Source organism: Psammomys obesus, unplaced genomic scaffold, assembly GCF_907164565.1.
Source record: "Psammomys obesus unplaced genomic scaffold, mPsaObe1.curated_primary_1811, whole genome shotgun sequence".
NCBI lineage: Eukaryota > Metazoa > Chordata > Mammalia > Rodentia > Muridae > Psammomys > Psammomys obesus.
In genome coordinates this window covers 11,699,318-11,722,532 of record NW_026590062.1, presented here as the reverse complement: position 1 = coordinate 11,722,532, position 23,215 = coordinate 11,699,318, and the positions used below count along the sequence as shown (strand labels likewise).

General features: G+C 53.5%; 2 protein-coding genes across 2 annotated transcripts in view; one reads left to right on the top strand and one right to left on the bottom strand.

Moving 5' to 3' along the window:
• The window catches only part of Setd1b (SET domain containing 1B, histone lysine methyltransferase), a 24,088-nt gene extending 23,825 nt beyond the window's left edge, over positions 1-263 (bottom strand). The window contains 1 exon segment of the mRNA XM_055605881.1: positions 63-263. The gene's annotated coding sequence lies outside the window, so the exon portion shown is untranslated.
• A 9,536-nt stretch (positions 264-9,799) lies between these two features.
• Positions 9,800-23,215, top strand: part of Rhof (ras homolog family member F, filopodia associated) — a 17,026-nt gene continuing 3,610 nt past the window's right edge. Inside the window, exons 1-2 of the mRNA XM_055605753.1 lie at positions 9,800-10,035; positions 10,307-10,394. Coding sequence (XP_055461728.1) covers positions 9,913-10,035; positions 10,307-10,394 — 211 coding nt within the window. The 5' untranslated portion in view covers positions 9,800-9,912. The remainder of the gene's footprint in view (positions 10,036-10,306; positions 10,395-23,215) is intronic.

Sequence of the window (23,215 nt, the reverse complement as noted above, 5' to 3'; positions counted from 1 at the left end):
GGGGGCTCGGGCCGTTCGGCGGCGGCGGCCGCGGCCTCTCTCCCCTCCCCGGCCGCGCTTACATCCCCGCCGGGCGCCGGCCTCCCTGCGCCGCCAGCCAGTACATGGTGTCCCCCGCGGGAGCCGAGGCCGGGGCGGCCGGAGCGGGGGCCGGGAGGGGGGGGACGCCGCCTCGGCGGCTGCCGGGCCCCGCGCTGCCGCTGCCCTCGCTGTCGCCGCCGCCGCTGCTGCTGCTGCTGCTGCCCGGGAGGCGGCTGGCGGCGGAGGCTCGGCTCCCAGTAGCCGCACATCCCACAATACACCGCTGAGGAGCCCGGCCCGGGCGCTCACCCTCCTCCTCTTCCTCCTCCTCCTCCTCTTCCTCCTCCCCTCGCCCGCCTCGCCGCTTCCCCGGGCGCTCTCCCGGCGGCGGCAGCTGCGCCGCCAAAGCCCCGGGCCCCAGCGGCCCCCCACCCCTCGCTCGCGCGCTCCCACACTGCCTCCCCCCGCTCCCCGGGGGGAAGGCCTTTTAATTTATTTATTCTGCCGGGACCGGGGTGGGGGGCTTGACTGGCAGGCCGCGGGGAGGGGGGTCTCTTCGGCTTGGCCCTCCCGCGGCCCCGGCTGCCCCCTCCGGCTCCGGGGCGCTCCACGCCGTGCGCCCCCGGGGCCTCCCGAACTGTCTCCAAACTGCCCGGAGCGGAGGTGGGCGCGCGGGGACTCGGCGAGAGGGGCCGGGCTCCCTCCCGGAGGGGCGATTGTGTGCTTGAACACTCGGGAGCCCGGGGCGGGAGGGGGGGCGGACGTCGGCCCCGAGCCGGCTGCCATCGAGGCATCCCCGTCCCGCTTCCTCCTCGGCCTGCGCGCCCCCGCCCTCCCCGGAGCCGTCCCGGGGAGGGGAGACTGAGGTTTGGAACCACGTTAGCTTCACGTTCCTGGGAGGATGCAGCCCTCGCCTGGATGTGGGAGCTCGCTCTCGCTCTATTTTATTTTTTTCCTCTCTGTTTTTATTTTTTGGAGGGGAGCGCCCAGTAATTGTCCTGAACACATGCTTCTCCCTCCCTCCGTGCTCCAGCCGCCGGCGACAGCGAGTCCCCTTTTTTGCATTTATCATTTCCCTTCCCCTTTCTTTATTAAAGGTCCGGGAGCGGCGGCGGCCAATCAGCGCTCGGCTTCCATTTTGTGAGTTCAACTCCGAGGCTCCCCCGGCTTTGGCGTGGACGCGTTCGCAGACCCCTCGGTCTCTCCTCTCGGGCTGCCGGGGCGAAGCGGCCGCCTGGCGGGGGCTCCGCGGTGCTGTGTTTCATATTGGGGTTCTTTTCGGGGTTTGTAATTTGGCCGTGGGTAGGTAATTGGCTGGAGCAGGGCGGCAGGGCGCGGCAGCCAATCAGCACGCGGCTTCTATAGGGCTTGAGTTATTAGACGCTGATCTCAAAACATCCTTCATCAGACTCCAAGGAGAGGCCAACAGATGAGGGGAGCCATTTTTCTGCAATGGAATTAAATGGCCAAGTGGGTTTTTCCTTTGTTGAAAATGGGGAATGCTTTTCCTTTGACTCCACCATCCAGTTCAGGACGCCTGAATGTGTTTAACATTTGCCAAAGGATTCAGAGTTGGAAGAATGAAGAAGACCTTTTAAAAAGATCTGGATTTTTCCTTATGACTTGGAATCCATCTTTGTCTTGTATAACTAGGTCATAGCACACTATTAATGTCAGCAGTTAACAGTTTTGAATTCAAAAAACCTAAGTAAATGACATATTTAATTTTTTTCCTCTTTTTTTTTTTTTTGGGGGGGGGGGGGGGGGGGGGGAGCGCTTGGAACTGTCTTAATCTGTATTCTCTTGACTGAACAATAAATTTTTAAATATAGTTTCCTCTATTAAACACTTAAGTCTGGCCATCTTATTAACTCTTTTTAACAAGGTAATGTTTTAAATGTAGAGTCATAGGAGTAGCGAAATAGCAGCAACAACAAACTGAGCTGTTGTTACTGTTAAATTTTCTAAAAACCTTTTTACATTGTAAGTACCCAATCCATTGTCCTTACTGCAGTTTTCATGTTACTGTCGCCTGAGATGTCCTGAATTTTCCGAACCTTCATCTGCACGTATGTCTTTGTCTCTGTCTGATGTCAGTTAAAATGCTCTTAGACGGTTGCTTTTATAAAGCTACGGTTTTTAGCTTCAAGCTTTTTGAAAAATGTTTACAGCAATGGATGCTATTCAGATTTCTTCCCAGTAACTCGTACACTTTGAGAAAAATCGATCTATTTGAAGAAAAACAGCTGTTTTTCTCAACTTGGGTGGTGGTGGTGGTGGTGAGAGAAAGGAAGACCTTCTTTGTATAAAAAGACTGAAAGCCGTCACTGAAAACTAGATTAAAACTGGAAAACAAGTCCTCGCTGGTTCAAGCCAAACACCTACGTTAACTCGGTATTTTCTATGGTGGTTGGGATGGCTGGTGAGCTATTTTGCTTTTGTTTGATTTGACTGTGTTTTCGCCTTTTGTTTCTTAATGACGGTCACACCATTGCTAAATCCAGAGCAGTAAACAGTCCTCAGCGAAGCCGCCTTTTTGCCAGCCCAACCCTGGAAAGTTTGCAGTCGTGGAAGAAGCAGAAAATACCACGAGTGTAACTTACAAAAGGTAACAACAAAAGAACACTATAACCCCAGATTTTTTTTTCCCCCAACTAAACCAAAACAACAAAAAGAACCCTGTTGTTTTTATAATAACATCTCCAAAAACACCGCCCAGCTTTTTCTTCTAGACTTCATGGCACCGGGCTGAGGGGGTAAGTAAAAACCTAAAATAAAAAGATTTTAAAGTGCCTTTTGCCCCTTTCGAGAACTCTTGATTGAGCAGGCCATGGGCTGTAGACGATTGGGAGCTGAGGTTTCTCGAGCTTGAGTTTGGCAGCCGATTGCAGTGGGCGGGTGAGGGGGCAAGAACTCTCCAGACCCCTTTGCCTCTTCTGCCCCAAACGCGGAGAGAGCCTCTCCCAGCACCCTGAGGCATCCATGGAGCTGCCCGTGCCAGTCCCTCTGGCTCACCCCAGGTCTGAACCTTGATGGCGGAGAAGAAATTGAAGTGCTTTGGAGGTGGAGGGGCTGAAAAAGCGAGGAGACCTTCCCACCCACCCTAAGGTCTCGTTCCCATTTGACTGTGGCGCTCCGGGGCGCGTCTGCTCTTGCAAAGAGAGAAAGGACAAAAGGCCGGCGTCCATGTTGGCACCATGACGCAGCATCTCTCCCGCCTGCAGCAGCCGGGCGCTGCCTGTGCTCCCGGCCGCGCTCGCTCCTCCTCCCTCCCAGACACGAGTTTTATTTTCAGGTCTCTGAGCCGAGCCGCGGGCCGGGCCGGGCCGGGCCGGGTCGGGTCGGGGCCGGAGCCGCCCGGCCGTTGAGCACCACGAGGGCTAATGGCGGCCGGCTCTCCTCCTCCCTTCCGCCATCCTGCTTTCGCGGGCCGCCGCTGGGAGCCGCGAGGCGGCGCCGGGCCCTGACAGCCCGCAGGGCGCGGCGCCCGCCATCCCGGCCGCGGGTCTCGGGGCCCCTGAGGCCCCGGGGGGCGTCGCGCCCCGTGATTCCCGCACGCCCCCGCCCCCACCGCGGCTCGGCGCCGGGCTCGGGCTGTGGCGGCCGCGGGAGGTGCCGGGGCCCGGCGGGGCGAGCCGCTGCAGGCGGGTCCAAGCCCCTGATCGGTGCCGCAGCCCCGGGCTCCCGTGGCCCACGCGGGCACGAGGCTTCGCTCTGGCTGCGGTGCCTGCGGTTCTGCCCCGGAACAGGAGCCAGGGGCCAAGGGCTACGAGGCTGCCCTGAGCATCCCTTCACTGCCCACTCGGCCTCAGGAGACCCACCCCTGCCTCCCCCAGTCGTCCTTTGATAGTCGAGCCGGAGGGGCGGGTCTCCCCTTTTGTCCCCACTTTTGGGTTAGAGGCCTTCGCAGTGGCTGGGTTCCCTCACTTGGACGCCAGAGGCACGGCCTCCTTGAGTTGGAGGTGTGTGTTGGAAGGTGGGGGCTTGGGGCCTGGGAAAGCCGATTGGGGCCTCCCCCTCGGGATCCCTCCCTCCCCCCCTCCCCGCCGCGATAGTGCCCGAGGGTAAAGTCTTAGATCTCGGCCTTCCTGGGGGAGGGGATGGGGACAGGGCGGGCCTTTGGAAATGCAGATGAGTCGTCTCCTGCTGTTCGTCGCCCTGGCTGAACTTAAGTGACTCAGCCACCCCCACCCCACCCCACCCCCACCCATTCCAGAGTGAGGGCCGCCTTATCAGCTGGAAAAAAGGGACAGCATTTCTAAGGCTCTTTCTGTCTACTAGACCCTATTGGTTTGCATTTGGCCAAATCCATTCTCTGACCTACATACAAACTGTGGAACTGCCCTAACAGATCGTCCGAATTTACAGGTCTTGGCCGGAGCCCGGAGCAATGTCTGGGTTCCCCCCCACAAGTAGACAAGCCTTGCTTCCTCTGGACAGCTGGAGCAGGCCTAGATTGGCCGACAGCCTTCCCAGTGAGGCAGGTAAGAGCCCTTTCCCAACTTGAGAGAAGTTTGAGGGGGCTTTGACCTGCGGCCTTCGAAGGGCGGGTTGGGATCCCCAAACCCGCTGGGCTGGTTCTGCAGCCCCTCCCCCACGCTGATGTGGCGGTTGTGTGTGAAATGGGCGGCCTGCTGGGTCCATGCAGCCCCGCCTGTCAGCCTCTGCTGCCGGGCGGTGCTCTGCCGAATTTAGCAGCTTACTAGAGAAGGGCTACGAAGTATTTCCCAGTGGCGTGCTTTACGGTGGGTGGCAGGCCCGGGAAGCTTAGGAAGACATCGACTGCTCCCAGGCTTGCCCGTGCTGTTTCAGCCATTCCTCCTGAGCCCCATCGGGGTGGCCAAATGAGCCACCTTCTGATGTCTGTTTGGCTTGCTGGTAGACAAAGAACCGTAAGACCCGAGTGTTAGCCATGTCCTCCTGGCTTCCAGCTTGGCCAGGCATCCTTAGTCTGGTTTCTAGAATGTGAGGAAGCTGGCATGAAAGTTGATTGGCCCTTTACCTGCGGTGACCTTACATGGTCAGCAAGCACTGGGGTGCAGGCCTCCCCATCCGCACAGGCATCGGAGGTTCGTGGGGAACCCCATTAAACCTGCCGGTGCCTGTCTCTCTCATTTAGGAAGTGCATCTGAGAGTCTGCGCTCCTTACAAGGGCCCAGAGACTGCCAGTTTTGCAGACACTCCCCAGTAGGTGCGCCTGGGGATACTCCCCGGCCCAGCGGCTAGCATTGGCCTGCCCTCCTCCCAGGCGAGGAGCTTCACTGCTGAAGGTGGTGTGGCCCTTGATCTCTGACCCCGACCCCAAATGTTTCTAGTGATGTTACTTTGATAAGCCATTTGGCCGCAGGTGCCAGGAATCTTTCCCTATTTGGGCCTCGGCTTCCAGCCTCTTCTTCTCACCCCTACAGCGAGTGCTGAAGTGCGGGTTAGGGAGCTGCTGTTAAAGAGTCCTGTTGGGGCCTATTCAGGGATGCTTCAAGCCGTGGGTTAGCTTTGGGACGGTGCAGGTGACCTTGGACCAGTGCTTCTCCCTGTAAAATACCTGCTGGAAAGGGCTGCTGGGAGGATTAAGTGAGATTAGAGGGCCAGACTCCCGCTCTGACCTCACAACCAGTTGGCCTCCATTGTGATCGCGATTGTTGCTGGGAGTGGCTGCGGGGGTGGGGGCTGGGCCGTCTCCTGGGCTCCTCCCCGCCAGCCCACTTCCTGTAGCACGTGCTGGAGCCTCCAGGCAAAGGAGGAAGAAAAGTGGCTCTGCTTGGGAAGGCAGGCAGCCCTGTTTTTCTCCCAGTGCAGTTTAAGTCCAGGCTGCCCCCGGCTCAATGGCCTGTTTTGTGGTGGGGTCATGATTTAGGGGTCACCCACCAGTAGCCCCAAGAGAAGAAATGTCTACCCAAGGTTGAGGCCACCACGGCCAGAGTCTGGACAGGGCTCCAGGTGCCTTGATTTTCAGCCCAGAGCCTGGGCCCGTAATACCCCCTTGCCCAGCTGTCTGGGTTATTTTAGGCTCCCTCTCTTGCCAGCTGTCTGCTTTTGTCACTGCCAGAGAGCTGTCTGGTAGCAAGGAACCGCAGTGGTCCGGTGGTTCCGCTGGTGCGCCAGGGCCAGGCGCCCGCCGGGTCGTGGAGGACCTGGCTTTGTGCTGGGAGGGCTGAAATCCTCACCCCAAGTGAGAGCCAAGAGAGGCGCTTTCCTAAGTTGGTTTCGTTCGTATTAAAGAGAGCCTGTAGGCCTCTGAACCCACTTGATCTGCCTCCGGGCTTTGCTTCTGGTTAGAGTCCTTGTGTCTGGCCTCTTTACCTCCTCCAGCCTTAGAGTAAGTAATTGATTTACGTCGTGCTGTGTCAGCTGTACCCTGGAGGCTTTAGAGAGCAATTAGGGGCTAAACTGTGGTGCGAGGCTTGAAAGGGGAAGATGGAAGTGACAGGGCCAACTTGTGACTGTCTCCACTTCAGGCTTTTTCACCTCCCTTTCTGCTTGTTTTGGCCCCCTTATCACCTCCCCGGCAGCAGGGTGGGGCAGTTTGTCCCGCTGTTGTTCCTGGCCCTGAGGGGTGCCCCGCCCACCGGTCACCCACAGAGCTTGGGGCGGGGCTGCTTTGGCCGGCTGAGAGAGGGCCACGCCAGCGGAAGGCCTGCCTGAGCTGGGAGGTGGCTGGACTAGCTTTACTACACAGATTCCAGTGTCCCCGCCCCTTCCGGCTCCTCCACCTGGCCTGGAGCCCAAGTTTGGAATTTGACCTTTTAGACGTTCTGAGCGGAGACAGCAGCCAAGACGGGTCGAAATGCCCCCGCCAGCACCGCTCTCCCGCCCCTAAGTGTTTTCTCCGATTGTTCGGGCCCTCAGGCAAGTTGCATCGGATGGAAACCAGGATGGGAAAGTTGAACCGGAAACCTTTTGGGCTATTTCTAAAAGTCTGGTTTGCTAGAGGAGGGTCTCCCCGTGCTTGGGCCAGTCCTGTTGACAGCCGCGCCGTAAGCACACTACTGGGCGCCCAGCAGTGGCCGCTTTCTCAGCCTGGCGTCGAGAAATGACTTGCCCATCCTCCACTTGTTCCCCAGCGCTGTCAGACAGCTGAGGCCTGGAGGAAGACTACCTAGCCAGGTAGATAAGACAGCCCAGCACCCCGGGCAGCCCGGCTTCACCCCTTCTGCTTTATCTGTTGAAGCTCTGGCTCAGGACTCTTATCTCCTACTGCTATCAGTACAGTCTACATTTAGAGAGCTAAATAATTGATTTATGGTACCTCTAAGAAGGGGAGTGGAGCCCTCAGGCCCCCCCAAACTTGAACTTTGGCCTATGCTCCCCTGGGCTCACTGTGCCTGTTGGCCTCTCTGGCTTAGTCTCCCAGTGACCATCCGCAGCTCCCTGAGGGGTTTTAAGACAACCACAGAAGGACTTTTCTGCTTTCTTGTGCTGTCGAGGAATTCCTGGAGAACCAGAGAGTGACCCAGGCCCCCAGAACATCTTGCAGGTGAGAGAGTTGAGCCACCCCTGGTCGGTGAGTGTGTGTGTCTCCTCAGGCCTAGCCTGGCCTGACCTCGGAGGAGGCTCTAAACAGCAGCTGGCTGGATTCCTGGGTATTTTTAGCTACAGACCAGCCCCACCGTCACCATGAGAGCTGGGTCCAAATCCAGCACTCCAGGCCTGGTAGTGCTGGGGCTCTGCCAGCCTTGGCTGAGGCTGGGGTGGGTGGGTGCACAGGCAGCAGGCTGGAACCAGTGGTAGTGTGCTGCCCGAACCCATCCAAGCCAGAACTATTGGCTTTTGGTCATTTCCTCCCTGCAGCTCCCTGCAGCTCCCTGCAGCCTTCCTGTCACCCCGGATAGAGAGTGCAGACACGGGTCTGGGAGTTTGTGGAAAGTCAGGAGCCCTCTTTTGGTTATATGTGGTAGAACACGTTCTTCTTCTAAGTGAATTCTTCCATGACACAGGCAGCCAGGCAGCCTCCTGGGTCCAAGCCCAAGCCCTGAAGGGGCCTGAGAGAAGAAATGTGGGGTCCCTGCAAAGGTAAGTGGGTCCCTACTCACTGTAAACCTCTCTCTGTGCACCTCTTACTCCACTCTGGAGTGGCCTGCAAGATCTACACCACTGAGGAATCTCACCTCTGGCATGCCAGTGGACATAGTCTCCTCTTTTACCACCAAGAGATAATCCTAGCCCCTCTTGGTGTGCCTGATTTTGACAGGACTCCTCTGCTGTTGAGTCCCTTTGCAGCTCCCCTCCCCCTTCAAGCAGCAGTAAGTCTGTTACCTTGACAACCCCTTGGGCCTGTCTCCCTTCTCACCACTTAGAACCTGAAGGAGGTTTTTCCAGCTGCAGTACATTTGCCCCAGTTGGGCACCCCTCCTGCTTCCATTAACTGAACCCTCTGCCCAACTGTACCCAGTACAGCAAAAACAACCCTCCCTGGCCCCTCAGCTGTATTCCCAAAATGGATTTCACTGGTGCTGGGCGCCCTCCAGACAGAGCTCCTCACAAGTGCGAACACGGTGCTTCTCAATAAACAAGTTGCAAAAAAGGAATGTACGAGTCGCTGAGCGTTTGTCTAAGGGGCTTGAACAAGGGGATTTCTCCCTAACAGCTGGGGGTTGGCTCCAGGTTACCTTTTCCACGCGCAGTCGCTGCTGCCCTCTGGTGGTTCAGCCTTGCATTGCGTCTCCTGGAGGAAAGGGGAGGGGCGGGGAAACAAGAACGACCTGGCAAGTATGGAACTCCCAGGTTGGCAGCATACTCCATCCTCAGAGTGAAATCTTGATGTTTCCCGAGAACTTGAAAATGAGTTTTCAGGGTGCACCCCTGAGCTTTGACAGGTCTTCTGTGAAGAAATGACCTTTACTCCAGCCGGGAGGGTCTGCCCGCTGCTGGCAGGCTGCAGGGTCCTACCGCTGGACCACTGGCCTAGCTCTGGAAGTGAACCCCCAGCTCGTACACACAGGAGAAGGGTGGTCACAGTGACGTCAGCCCGCTGTACCTGCTTGCATTGCGCGCTTAGCCAAGAGCTGTTTGAATTGTGGTGATGGGAGTGGAATTCCTGTGAAAGACAGGACACCAAAAGCCTTCTTGGTGGATCTGGGGATTGTCAGTTTCCAGAGTCTACGGAAGGGCCGGATACTCCCGACCCTGTCGCGCTTGCGACGTCATGCCTGTGCCCACCACTCGGAGCCCGGCTCAAATACTGCCCGTGTATTGTGAATCTACCGTGCAGCCCGGCCCTTCACCTGGGGTTAGTGCGGAGGGCAGCCCCCGGCAGGGGGCGCCGTGGATCCACAGTGCGGGTCAGCAGACCGGGTCGGGAGGGTCGGTGAGCACAATGCCTGCGTTCGGACACTGGACGAGGGCCAGAGTCAGGCCTTGCGGACGCACACGACCCGCGTTCTGGTGTCGTCTGTGAGACGAGCGCGGCTACAACCTGTAGGAGGACAGGCGGCACCAGCCGACTAGGAGCAAGGGCTGGACGCGAACCCTGGAGCTGGGGTACAACCCGCCAATCAAGGAGTCTCTGGGGGCCGGCCAATCAAAGGGTCCTCGCCAGAAGGCGGAGCCTGCCAATCAAGGGCTGTCTGCGCAAAGTGGCAGAAACCACGACTCTAAGGAGCGGGGGTGTGCAGTGATGGGGTTCGCCGCGCTGGCGGTCCAGCATCCGGTTCCTCAAGCTTCTTCCTTTCTCCCGGGACTGAAGAACAAACACCCAGGGCTGGGGCCATAGCAGAGGAGACTTGAGGCAGGGAGGTGAGCCCGGGAGGCTGCCTGGCAGAAGTGGCGCCAGCTGCCGAGGGTGGAGCCTCGAAGTCCCGCCCCACAGCCCCGCCCCCATCCCTGTCGCTCAACTGGGCTCTGACCGGCGCGCAGCATCCAGCGCTGCGGGCTCCGGGCTCCAGGCTCCGGGCTATGGACGCCCCAGCCGCCGCCCCCAGCTCGGCGAGGAAGGAGCTGAAGATAGTGATCGTGGGTGACGGCGGCTGCGGCAAGACATCGCTGCTCATGGTGTACTGCCAAGGCTCATTTCCCGAGGTGAGGCCCACTAGGTGACAGGAGGGGTGAGGATGATGGGCTTGGGACCGCAGGAAACAGGGGGAGTCCCCCAGCCTGGACTTAGGCCCCAACCTTGGGCCGTGGAGTCCCTCGGGGCAGCCCTTGTCGAGAATTCCTGAGCCTAGCGGTTTGCCAGGTCTGAGCTGGATGGAGTGAGGGTGTTAAGACAGTTGTAAGGGAGGGATATGTCTGGGACTCTAGGCCTCCACTGCACCCCTTAAAAGATCAACCCGAACCCCTCTCCTCACAGCACTATGCCCCGTCGGTGTTTGAGAAGTACACGGCTAGTGTGACAGTGGGCAGCAAGGAGGTGACCCTCAACCTCTACGACACAGCTGGTGAGTGCACCAGAGCCCAGAGGGTCCTTGTGGTCATCCTGATGGTTCCCCTGTCTTGTTGGGGCATTTCCTTCCTGACACTCCAACATGCCTGGTCCCTGCAAGGCGCTGCTGGCTGGGAGGTTCTGGAAGCCAAAGGGACCTCAGCCGTCTCTAGGTGGAGGTAATAGGGTTGAGGCGAACTCTGAGACACCCCCACCCCCCCGCCGTATCCAGCAGTGCTACGTTCTGTTCCGAAGCCTTGTTCCTCTCCTGTGGTTCTAGAAAACGTGGGCTGTACTTCTGCCTCCCAAGGTTGCAGAATTCATTACTTATTGTGGTCTTTGATTAGAGTCCCCTGGGGCTTGGGTCCTGATGGATTGTGTTTCTGGGCCCTATAATTTTAGGTTAGGGAGATCTAGAGGTGTGGCCTGGAGGGCAGAGCTGGAACTCCAGGATTCTGCATATGGCTGGCAGCTCTGTATGTTGAGACCCCAAGGTGCTGTGTGTACCTTGCCCTGTGTCCCTGGCTTCTGGAACCCTACAGCTATAGTCCATGCTGTGTTTTCTTGGTTGTCCTGTGATGAAGCAGACTTCAGAAAAGAAACTTGAAGGCTGGGAAATGGATCAAAATAACGTTCTATCTGCTGGCCCCTCGAAGAGGGAACTTGTGCTCATAGTCCACAAACGCTGGGATTCCCTTTGGGGTGTCATCAACATCTTCGGGGGTAAAGGTTGGATCAGGTGGAGCCTCACCCATCTCTGTGACTCAGTGTTTGGTGACCGGGGTGGAACCACGTCACTGAGTGCCCCTTCCCTGCTAGTCTGTCCTTGTGCGGGTGAAAGTCTGTGATGGAGCCAGGTCCAACATTCTCCCCACCCTTCCTACACTCACTACCCCTTTGAGTGGCCCACTGAGGCTCCCCGCCAAGCCTGTCCTCCAACCCTGGGTGTGTGAGGAAGGAATTCCCAGAGGTGTGGCCTGGAGGGGAGTAGGAGTCTGTGCGGAGAACCTACTTTCACATGCCTCTTATCTAGGAGCCAGGGAGGGGCAGGACCATTGACCACACTTTGGGGGGAAGTTCTGGCTGAGCAGAGGTATTGCGTTCCGCCCTGTAGCTGCAGGAGAGGCCAGGAAGTCTGCTTTTTCCTTCTGCCATTAGCCCTTCTTGTCACATCCCAGAGTTCCCTGTTCACGACCAGTTCCCATACCAGACCAGAGCAGAGACCATTTAGGACAATTTCTGGAAAAAGAAAAATGCCCAAAGGACATGTCATAAGAGGGTTCAGAAAGAGGTTCAGAAAGCTGCTACTGGGTAGAAAGACGAGTTTGTCCCAAGAGGCCGCGGAGGGATGGAGGTTATGATGATATGTGACGTTCTTGTCTGTAACTCCCTGCTACCTCTCAACTTGGTTCTGCCAGGTGTGTTATTGGGGGCATCTGAGCCTCATTTTCCTTATCTTTCATCAGAGCTAAGATAGTCAAAAGAATTAAGTCAAATTCATATGCCCAATACTCTGCACCGGGGCCAGCTCTTGGGCGGTTCACATACTGGTCTTCAGACTTCTTTGTTTTGTGCTAGAGCTGAAAACCAGACTCTTGTGCATGCATACTCCACATTGAGCCCCGGTCCTCAACCGGAATGTGTTTGTTTGTTTGAGACAGGGTCTCTCTCCCTCTGGCTGGCCTCGAACACACTGAGTAGCCCATGCTGCCCTCTGAGTCTCCAGCCTCCTGCCTCAGCCTCTTGCGGTATGTGCCACCACGCATGCCTCCTTCCCAGCTCCTTCTGTAGGGGTTGGAGAATATAGATACCCCCTCGAGAGTGTCCGCTGGGACTGGGGAAGTCCTAACGGTGGAGGAAATTCCCTGGCCCAGTGAGCAGTGCGCTTGTGAGGCTTGGTCATTCCCCTCACGTGTGAACAGTGTTTGTCAGGAGGAGGCTCTAGAAGTGACTGTGGAGTAAATTAATTCATCATCAGGGAGGTGAGTCAGCTCTACCTTGTGGCTGGGTCTCGGGATAAATGTGGTAGAGGATGATGGCCGGTAACCGTCTAGACCAGAGAAAAGTGAGGGCTTAGTGGGTGAGGGCATTGACTGAGTTAGAGATGAGTCTGGTAGATGGCACAGAAAACTCTAGACCTGGGGAGCGGGGCCTGCCTTCCCAGTCAGTAGTGATCAGAATTATGGGACAAGAATGACCCCAGAAGTTGATTTCTTCTTTCCAAACCCAAAACAGAATGACGGCGATGGGCAGTGCTAGGTCTATGCCCACAGGGCCCACAGACAAGGCCTCGCTGACAACTTGTCTCCATCCTGCGGAAACGCTGGGCCCTCAAGAGGTAGACGGGGTGGGGCCTTAGCACACAACTCCAGTAGCCTCCCCTGAACCCTGACATCTTCAGACAGGAAGCTGTGGTGAGGCCGGAAGGTTTCTGGGCAGAAGGTCGGTGTCATGGTGGCAGTGGGGGAGTTTAGACCCCACCCAAAGACTCTCATCTAATCTTGGAGGGGCACAGAGGCATGGGGAGCTGTGTGAGAGAATTGGTAGAAAAAGAAGCTGGTAAGATAAGGGTCAGGACCAGAGGGGTTTTGTGGGTCCTGGAGCTGGGACCACTTAAGGCCAAGAGTACGTCAAGTCAAGGATCATGGTCTAGTGTGAGGATGGGACTTCCCTGACTCTTCCTGTCCCTGGGGAGCAAAGGAGGTAGGTGGGGGCGCCCTAGCAGAGCTAGTAAACGTGGCTTCCTCCTTCACCAGCTTCCCCTTCTCATGCTGCCAACACCCCTTCTCCCACCAATGCTTTGGTCAAGAACGGGTCGCCTCCTGCAGTGCAAATGCCCCTCCAGCAGATTTGGGGAGCACCATGGCCTGATGACATGCCACCCAACATAGCTCTAGGACTTAGGAACCCTGTCCTGGAAAAGGAACATTGTCAAGGGAAAGCCCCATTTCACGGAGGAAATGCGTCAGGTGGGCTGACCACCTCACTTCCATCTGCCACACTGCCAGCTGTAGGAAAATGCATGAAACTTCAGGGGAACTCCTGCCCACCGCCCTCTAGAACCAAGGCCATGCTTCAGGAGATGGCTGGCAGCCTTGTATGAATATGGGCAAGGTGACTTGGCATCTTCATGGGCAAGCATAGGATAGTCGATAAACTTAGTGGCTGGGAGGCCCCATAAAGGGGTTCAGAAATTCAGGGCCAGGCCACTAACCGACGTTGGAAGTTTCTGGGTCACACCTCTGCCCAGCCCCAAAGTCTTTGTTTCCTAGTTAGGGCAGACCTAATCACCATTCTACCAGATAAAGGAATCAAGACTTAGAAGAGAAAGGGCTCAAGCCCCAGAATGTATGTCCAGGGAAAAGCTTGGGGCAGCAGCACCAAAATTCTTTTGTTTTTCTTTTCCAGACCGACTTTTTTTTTTTTTTTTTTTTGCCTTGGCTGTTCTAGAACTTGCTCTGTAGACCAGGTTGGCCTCAAACTCAGAGAGCCGCTTGCCTCTGCCTCCCGGTGCTGGGATTAAAGGAGTGAGCCACCACAGACCAGCTCAAGTTCGTTGTTGTTATGAAAGACACACATTGGATCCTAAGAAAAGTCAGGCCAGGCAGAATAAGCCTGAGAAGGAGACAGGGTCTAAGCTGGCTCCCCATTCCCTCCCAGAGGCCCCCTGTTCCTTGACTCGGCTGTTCGTGCCACTGTTTGTGTGCCAGCCTTGTCAGGGCTGGGTGTTCTGTTGCTGTAGTAAAACAGTGACCAAAAGACGGGGCCTGGTGGCACACACCTGTGAGCCCAGCACTCAGAGAGGCAGAGGCAGGCAGGTGGATCTCTGTGTGTTCGAGGCCAGGCTGATCTACAACCTGAGGCCAGAACAGTCAAGGTTACACTGAGAAACCCTGTCTTGAAAAGCCAAACTAAACCAAACCAAAACAAAACAAAAAAGTGACCAAAAGCAACTTGGTGGGAGGAAACAGTCCATCACCAAGGGAAGCCAAGGCTCCAGACTGAACCTAGACCGGTGATTCTCATCCTTCCTAACGCCGTGCCCCGTTAGAGCAGTTCCTCATGTTGTGGGATCCCCAACCATAAAATAATAATGATAGTAACAACGTTATTATTATTGGTTATTCTTATTGTTACTAGTTTTTTGAGACTTTCTTTGTGTAGCCCTGGCTGTCCTGGAACTCTCTTTGTAGACAAGGCTGGCCTCGAACTCACAGAAATCCACCTGCCTCTGCCTCCCCACTGCTGAGATCGCAGGTGTGTGCCACCATGCACCGCCCATAGAATTATTTTGTTGCTGCCTCATGAGTTTGATTTTGCTACTATTATGAATTCCAATGTAAATGTTTGATATGCACGATAGCTTACTTGAGACCCCTATGAAAGGGTCCTGACCCACAGGTTGAGAAACACTGACCAAGAGGCGGGCACTGAAGCAGAGACCATGGAGCGAATGCTGCTTACTGGCTTTTTCAGCCGCCTCCCTTGTATAACCCAAGACCGCCTGCCCAGGGGTGGCACCACACAGAGTGGGCTTAGGTCTTCTCCATCAGTTAGCCATCAAGATAATGCACTGTAAACACGCCCACAGGCCAACCTGTGGAGGTTGCTGTCAATGGAGGCTCCCTCTCCCCAGACGTGTCATATTGACACCCAAGACTGGCCATTTCAGGTGTAAAAAAGGAAGCCGGGCAGGGTGGCACACGCCTTTAATCCCAGCATTCAGGGAGGACAGGCAGGTAGATCTCTGAGTTTGAGGCCAGCCTGGTCTACAAAGAAAGTTTCAGGTCAGCCAAGGCTGCACAGAGGAACAACAACAACAAAAGAATAAAGGCTCTTTCCCTGACTCGGGTAAGCTGATCAAAAAGCACCCGGATGCCCTTTTAGCTCTGTGGAGTAAGTCACTTCACCTGTCTGCCTTTTGGTTTCTCTGGCTAGAAAAGGGAGGCAGCTAGGGGTGTGTGTGGAGAGAGGGCCCGGTGATTTAGAGTGTGGAGTCAGGCAGCTCCCACCTGCCTGTGAGGCCAGCTTTAGGAGGTCTGCGTTGGTAGCACTCGCCTTTGATCCCAGCCCTTCAGAGGCAGAGGGTAGGTGGATCTCTGTGAGTTCAAGGCCAGCCTGGTCTACAGAACAAGTTCAAGGACAGCCAGAGCTACACAGAGAAACCCTGTCTCAAAACAATAAAAGGGGGGGGCACCCACTTTCTCAAGCGTGCAGATCCATTTATTGATGCACACATTTATACAAAATTAACTTTAAAAAGGAATTTTGGAAAGGGTAACATTTACAGGTAACTATTACTATCATTAAGCATCCCTGTAGTCACTCTTGTCAAGACTCACCTTCAGGGCTGGTGCGATGACTCAGCAGTTGAGGGCACTGACTGCTCTTCCAGACCCGAATTCAGTTCCCAGCACCCTCATGGCAGCTCACAACTGTCTGTAACTCCAAGATCTGACACTCTCAGATAGACACACATGCAGGCAAAATACCAACGCACATATAATAAAGGTAAACACGTAGAAAAAAAAGTGAAAAGATTGGAAAAAAATACACAGCTCTCCATTTCACCAATGCACATAAAATAAAGGTAAATAAATTAGAAATAAAAAAGATGGGGAGGGAAAAAAAAGACAGCTCCATTTCACAAAAAAAAAAAAAAAAAAAGAAAAGAAAAGAAAAAGAAAACTGATGTGGGGTTCATTCCTAGGGGGGAAGCTTTTGTGGGGACACTTAGAGTGGTTGAGCAAGCGCCTGACCTTGGCAGTGGGAGCTGAGCTGTGTGTGACCTTGACAGGGGCGCTCTCCTCAGCCACATGGCTCTTAACTTTTCCTGGCCAGCTTACCTGCTGGGTGCTGCTTGGATTAGCAAGGAACAGGAAGTAAAACACACTTAACCCCAAAGGGCTGTGTGGGCACAGGGCTGGACCTGAGCTTTCTACCTTGGCTCACTCAATTTTTATTGCACTTACATGGCTTCCAAGGCTTGCAATGGACCCCTACCTGGGGAGGGGACAAAAGTCATAAAATATTGTGACATCAAATGTCATGGGACAGATGGACAGAGGCCATTGCTTCAGGGTGATCAAGAAAGGTTTCCTTGAGGAGCTGACTTTTCTCATTAGACCCAAAGGTAAGGAGAGAGAAAACCAGCCAGCTGCAACCTGCCAGGAGAACCTCCCGGAAGAGGGGGCAGCAAGAAGAGTGTGTGAACACTCTCAGCCCACTTGGTTCCACTTCCTCCAACCTCCAGCGACCTGACTCCACCCACTTCTACTCAGGCAGCTCCTTTAATGAAATAGCTGCGTTTCAGTCACATCTCAGCCCTCATCTCTGCTGCCACTTGAGCCAAAGCAAGACAATGATTAGCCAGTATTTCCTGCATGTCTCCAGGGGCCAGGAATTGTTTATTTGTTTGTTTGTTTGTTTTGTTTTTTGAGACAAGGTTTCTCTGTGTAATAGTCCTGGCTGTCCTGGACTGGCTTTGTAGTCTGCCTCTGCCTCCTGAGTGCTGGGACTAAGGGCATGTGCCACCACGCCCAGCAGCCCGGAATTCTTAAGGACTGACTTGGTAAATCTCTGCCCTGACAGTATGCCCAGGTGAGACAGAATACAGGTGCTTGTATACAGAACCTATTAGGAACAAGCAGAATGGGGCACACTTGGAAGACAGGATCAGAGCAGGGAAGCCCAATCAGAGTGGGCGTCCCCCGGCAGCTGGCATGCAGAGAAAGCACCAACCGGTACCTGACCTCATTTTACAACTGTCGGTAGAAACCACTAGACTAGCGGTTCTCAACCTGGGGGCTGCAGCCCCTTTTGGGAGTGGACCGTCCCTTTCCCAGGGGTCGCCTATCAGATATCCCACACATCATAATGTCAGGTATTGACATTATGATTCATAACAGTAGCAAAATGACAGTTATGAAGTAGCAAGGAGAAGAATTTATGGGAAGCCAGGTGTAGTGGCGTGCCTGTAGTGTCAGCACTTGGGGAGGCAGAGGCAGGAGGATCTCTGTGAGTTCCAGGCCAGTCTGCTCTACAGAGTGAGTAAGACAGAGAAACCCTGTCTTGAAAAAACAAACAAACGAAGAATTTATGGCTGGGGATCACCACAACATGAGGAGCCATATTCAAGGGTCCCAGCATAGGAAGATTGAGAACCAGTGCTCTGGACAGCGTTTTGGAAGAGAATGTGTTTGCTACTCCAGACTTATGTACAACTTAGAGGCCCAGAGCCTGTCTTTATACAAGACAGGATGCGAGTTGTTCATGTGTATTAACTCCACTTAGAATGTGGGGTCTGGGGCTGGCAGCCCTGGATCAGTGGCTTGAGGCAGGCTGCTTCTCTTCTGTGAAACTGAGCCCGTGTATGTGAGATCTGAGTGTAGTCGGTTCTCAGGGTGAGTTTCAAGACCCCCACCTGCTACCCCATTGTTGTAAAACCCATGGAGACTCAAATTCGAGGTCCGTGTATAAGATGGTATGCCGTCATTGGTTTGACGTGTCTTCAGGTGTCCTTTCAGTTACTCTGGGTCACTCATGATACACTCTCAGTGCTGTATTATTTAGGGAAAGGTGGCAAAAAGCCTGTGTTTGTTCAGTACAGATACGTTTCTGAGTTCTGTCTGAAGCTGTTTCTGTGGCTATAGGATCCAAAGATAATAGGTTGACTCTATGTTTTTCCTTTTTCAAATATTATTTTTATGCACATTTGGTGTTTGTGTGAGGGAGTTGGATCCGCTAGAATTTGAGTTACAGACAGGACAGTTGTGAGCTGCCATGTGGGCTCTGGAAATTGAACCAGGGTCCTCTGGAAGGGCAGCCAGTGCTCTTAACTGCTGAGACATCTCTCCAGTCCAATTATTTTCCCTTTCGTACTGGGTTGTGATTAATGGTATGTATTGGGAAGGAGGTGCATTGAGACAGGGTTTCTTTGTATAACAGCCCTGGTTGTCCTGGAACTCACTCTGTAGACCAGGCTGGCCTTGAATTCGCAGAGATCCACCTGCCTCTGCCTGCCAGCTGCTGGGATTAAAGGTGAGCGCTACCCTACTCCAGCAAAGGCAACTGTTTTTTTAAGAATTATTTTTATGTGTATGAGTGTTCACCCGCATGTATGGATATGCAGCACGTGTGCCTGGTGCCTGTAGGAGGTCAGAAGAGGGAATCGGATCCTCTGGAACTGGAGTTACAGGTGACTGTGCCATGTGATTACCGTGTGCAGAGCTCGGCCTCTCTGTGAGAGTAGCAAGTCCTTTTGTGAGGGAATGTGCATGTGAGTCCAAGTTCCCTAGAGTCCAGAAGAAGGCACTGAATCTCCAGGAGCTGAGGAACCAAACTCAGGTCCTCCATAGGAGCAGCTAGGGCTCTTAACCGCTGAGCCATCTCTCCCGCCCCTGTAAAGACCCCTTAACAATGAATAGGCAAACAAAAACAAACTAGGGGCTAGAGTGACGGCTCAGTTCAGTGCACTTACTGCTCTTATAAGGGCCCAGGGTCAGTTCCCAGCACCCACATGGCGGCTCAGAATGTTCTTCAGCTCTGATTTCAGGTGATCTGATGTCCTCTCCTACCCTCTGTGGGCACTGCTTGTTCATGCTGCACAGACACCCAGGCAAGAAAAACACACACACATAAAGAAAGGCATACGGTGTAGTTGGAGAGAAGGCCCAGCAGTTTAGAGCTCTGGCTGCTCTCTCAGAGGACCCAGTACCCGCAAGATGGCTCACAACCGTCTGTAATTCTAGTTCCAGTGATCTGACAGATATATGCTCCAGGAACACACATGATGTACACACACACACACACACACACACACACACACACACACACACAGGCAGAACACACCCACTGTGACAGTCTCCGTAGCTCATATGTTTCAATGCTTGGTCCCCAGCTGGTGGAACTGTTTAGAAAAGATTAGGTGGTGTGGCCTTGTTGGGAGAGGTGTGCCACTGTGGGTGGGCTTTGAGGTTTCAAACGCTCATGCCCGGCCCCGTTTCTCTGCCTGGAACCTGTAGCTCAGATGTAGAACTCTTCTTCTTTAGCACTGTGCCTTCCTGTGTGCCATCCCACCACGATGATGATAAGCCTCTGAGCGGTAAGCCAGCCCCAGTTAAATGCATTCTTTTAAAAGTTGCCTTGGTCATGGTGTCTCCCCAGAGCAACAGAACAGTGACTAAGGCACATAAAATAATGGCCACACAGGGGCATGGTGGTGGCGCACACCTGTGATCCCAGCACTCAGGAGGCAGGGGCAGGCAGACCTCTGTGAGTTTGAGGCCAGCCTGGTCTGCAGAGTGAGTCCAGGACAGCCAGGGCTACACAGAGAAACCCTGTCTTGAAAAACCAAAAACCAAACCAAACAAACAGAAAACAAGATAGAAGATGAAATGAAGGCCGCTGTTCTTTAGTCTTTATAGTTTATCTTTTTAGCTACTTTGTGGGTTCTTCTCCTGACTCTTTGCTAACAATATCTTCGTTGGCTCAGCTCAGGTTCTCCTGGCTCAACTGTCACCAACCGTCTTCTCACTCTGCCTGCTCAATCCACTCTCAACTGTCTCTTACCTTCGCTCTGCTCAGTCTCTTCTCTCTAGCCCTACTCAATCTGCTTGCATCAACTTTCATCTCTGACCCCACTTTACTGTCTCCTCGAGCCTACTCCTGCCTACTCCTCTTTCTTCCCCCTCTCTAACTCTTCTTTCTCTGTACTTTCAGCCTCTGCTGGCTTTTATATCCTCTCCTGTTCCCAGAAGTCCAAGAGCCAACTGACACTGAAAGGTCACAGGGTCATTTAAAAAGCCAGGCACATAAAATGCTTCATACTACAAAAGGCAAAAGTAGAGTCAGAACATGTTTACTGAGAAAAAGGGGAATAATATGTTCCGCATGTTTACAAAGAAAAAAAAAGCTGGTTGGGATGGTACACACCTATAATCTGAGAACTAGGGAGGCTGAGGCAGAACTGTCACAAGTTCCAGGTCAGCATGTGTAGGCTAGAGGACCACTGTGTGTTGCCGCTGAATCTGAGTATTGCTTTAAGATTCAGCAGGGGGCTAGAGAGGTGGCTCAAAGGTTAAGAGTGTGGTCTGCTTTTCCAAAGGTCCTGAGTTCAATTCCCAGGAACCACATGGTGGCTCACAACCATCTATAATGGGATGTGGTGCCCTCTGCTGGCGTGCAGGCACACACGGAGGCAGAACACTGTATAAGTAATAAATAATTAAAGAAAGATCTATCCAGCAGCCAGGTGGAAAATGGCTTCTTTGAAGGACTACAGGAGATCAGGAAGAGGTGATACATACCTTTAGTTACAGCACTCAGGAAGCAGACCTCTATGAGTTTAAGGCTAGTTTAGTCTACATAGTTAGATCCAGGGCAGCCAAGGCTATATAATGAAACCTTGTCTTAAAAAAAAAAAAAAAAAAAAGCAAAACAAGCAAAAACCAAACAAACAAACAAATGAAAAAAGGAAGAAGCCATTGGTAGTTTTGGAGAGGATGGCAAACAGCCAGGGCCACAATAGGCAGCTCAAAGCTGTGCACAGGGCTCTCGGCAGTGACAGCCACCAGCCTGGTGTGGGAATTGATCACTTACAATGTAGCTAGCTAGTGTGATCAAGGAACTCAAATAGTGACACAGGGCTGGAAGCTGCCCGTTGGATACACACGTATAGAAGGATCCTCCTTCAGAGGTTTGAAGAGAAGGGTGCTTAGGGTCGTAGATGGGATAACATCCTGAACCAATACTCCACTGTCCCACAAAGGGTGTCTCCTGATTATAGTGAGGAGGCTGCAGCTTCTCCCATGTTGAGGGGACCTGGGCTGAAGCACAATACAGGTAGTGTCTGGCTCAGCTGTCACCATGAGGGCCTGTGCACACGCTGATAAGCCCTATACATTAGAGGGATACTGGCTGGTGGCAGCCCACAGGGTCCATGTCCCAAGTTGGGTGGGCTGGTATGTGCCAGCACTTGGAATTTGGACACAGGTGGGTCAGGAGTTCAGGACCGGCCTGGGATATATGAAACCTATCTCAAAAAAAAACCAAACCAAACATTGTAAGATGGTAGCGGAAGCCTTTAGTCCCAGTACTCAGGAGAGGTAGGTAGAGCTCTGTGTTTGAGGCCAGCGAGAGTGAGTTCCAGGACAGCCAGGGCTGCACAGAAAACCCAGTGTCAACCCCCAACACACACACACACACACACTTAAAAAAATTTAAGGAAAGTCAGACCTAGTGGTGATGCCTTTAATCCTAGCACTTTGAGGCAGAGGGAGGAGAACGAGTTAGAAGCCAGCCAAGGCTTATATAGTGAGCCCATCTTAAAAAACAACAACAAACAGAAAGAACTGGGCTGGAGAGATGGCTCAGTGATTGGGAGCACTGGCCACTCTTCCACAGGACCCAGGTTCTCTTCCCAGCACCCACGCGGCAGCTGACAGCTATCATTCCCATCCCAGGGGATTCTAATGCCCTCTTCTGGACCCCCTTGGCACTGCATACGTGTGGTGCATAGACGTACATTCCAACAGTCACTCATACACACGAAATAAGTACATTTTAAAAGTTAGGTGTTGGGCATTGAACCTGGGTCCTTTCTGTGAGCAGCCAGTGCTCTTAACCGCTGAGCCATCTCTTTAGCCCCCCCCCCAATATGTACATTAAAAAATGTGTCCAGCCAGGCCTGGTGGCACAGGCCTTTGACCCCAACACTCCAGGAGGCAGAGGCAAGCAGATCTTTTGAGTCCAGGACAGCCAAGGCTACACAGAGAAACCTTGTCTCAAAAAAAATTGGTTTAGCCATGTATCAGTGTTTTGGCTGCACACACATAGGTACCATGGTCTGGTGCCCCCAGACATCAGAATGGGGTTTCAGATCTTCTGAAACTGGAGGAATGGATGGTTGTGAGCCATCTTGTGGGTGCTGGGAACAGAACCTGGGTCCTCTGGAAGAGCAGCAAGTGTCCCTAAGTGCTGAGCCATCTCTGTAGCTCCAATAAACCAATTAAAACAATTAAAAAAAGGGGGGGGGGTTGATGAAAAACTAGCCACTAGGCTAAAGGCTAACAACTGACCTGTCACTTATACTGGCTGGGAGAGGGAAGATTACTTCTCTACAATGGAGCGACCTGAGTGCGTCAGCATTCCAGGACAGGCCTCATCTTCAGTCGTTGACCAACGTATAATGGACGCCACGGGTTTTTGTGTGCTTTATTTGATTATAGTTTGGTGGTTTTTTTTTTTTTTTTTTTTTTTGTGGGAGGTGGCTTTATTTTGTTTTCTTGATTTTGGGGGTGTTTGTTGTATTGGGTTTTGGGTTGTTTTTTTTTTTTCTTTTTTGGATAAAAGGACTTAAAGTTGTGTGAGTAGGAAGAGGGAATTTTTAAACTTAAAAATTGTTTTAGCTAACAAAAGTATAATAAGGAAATTCTTAAATAACTAGTAAATTTCTTAAAAATTAAAAAATAAAGAAAAGTTAAAAGATGTTCCAGGTGGAGACTCAGGCTCCTCGGAGGACCTGTTTAAGGGAAGGTCACACAGAAGTAAGGGAACCAGCTAAGGTTTGAACTTGTGTCTGGCCTGGCTCTGCCGCCTCTGACCTCTGGAACTGTGCTGTGGTGGAGCTGGCTGAGGACGTAAGAGCAGGCAGGAGAGGGGACCTGTGCTCTGACACCAATGGGAGAACAAGAATGTATACCATGACTGGAGGGCAGGCCGACACCACCCGGCCTGTGGACAGCCATGTTCCTTGTAGTAGACGGCTGCATGAGGAGGCGCTAAGGCGTCCCTAGGTGCTCCGTCCGAACCTAATTTTTAAAAATGCCTTTGCACGGT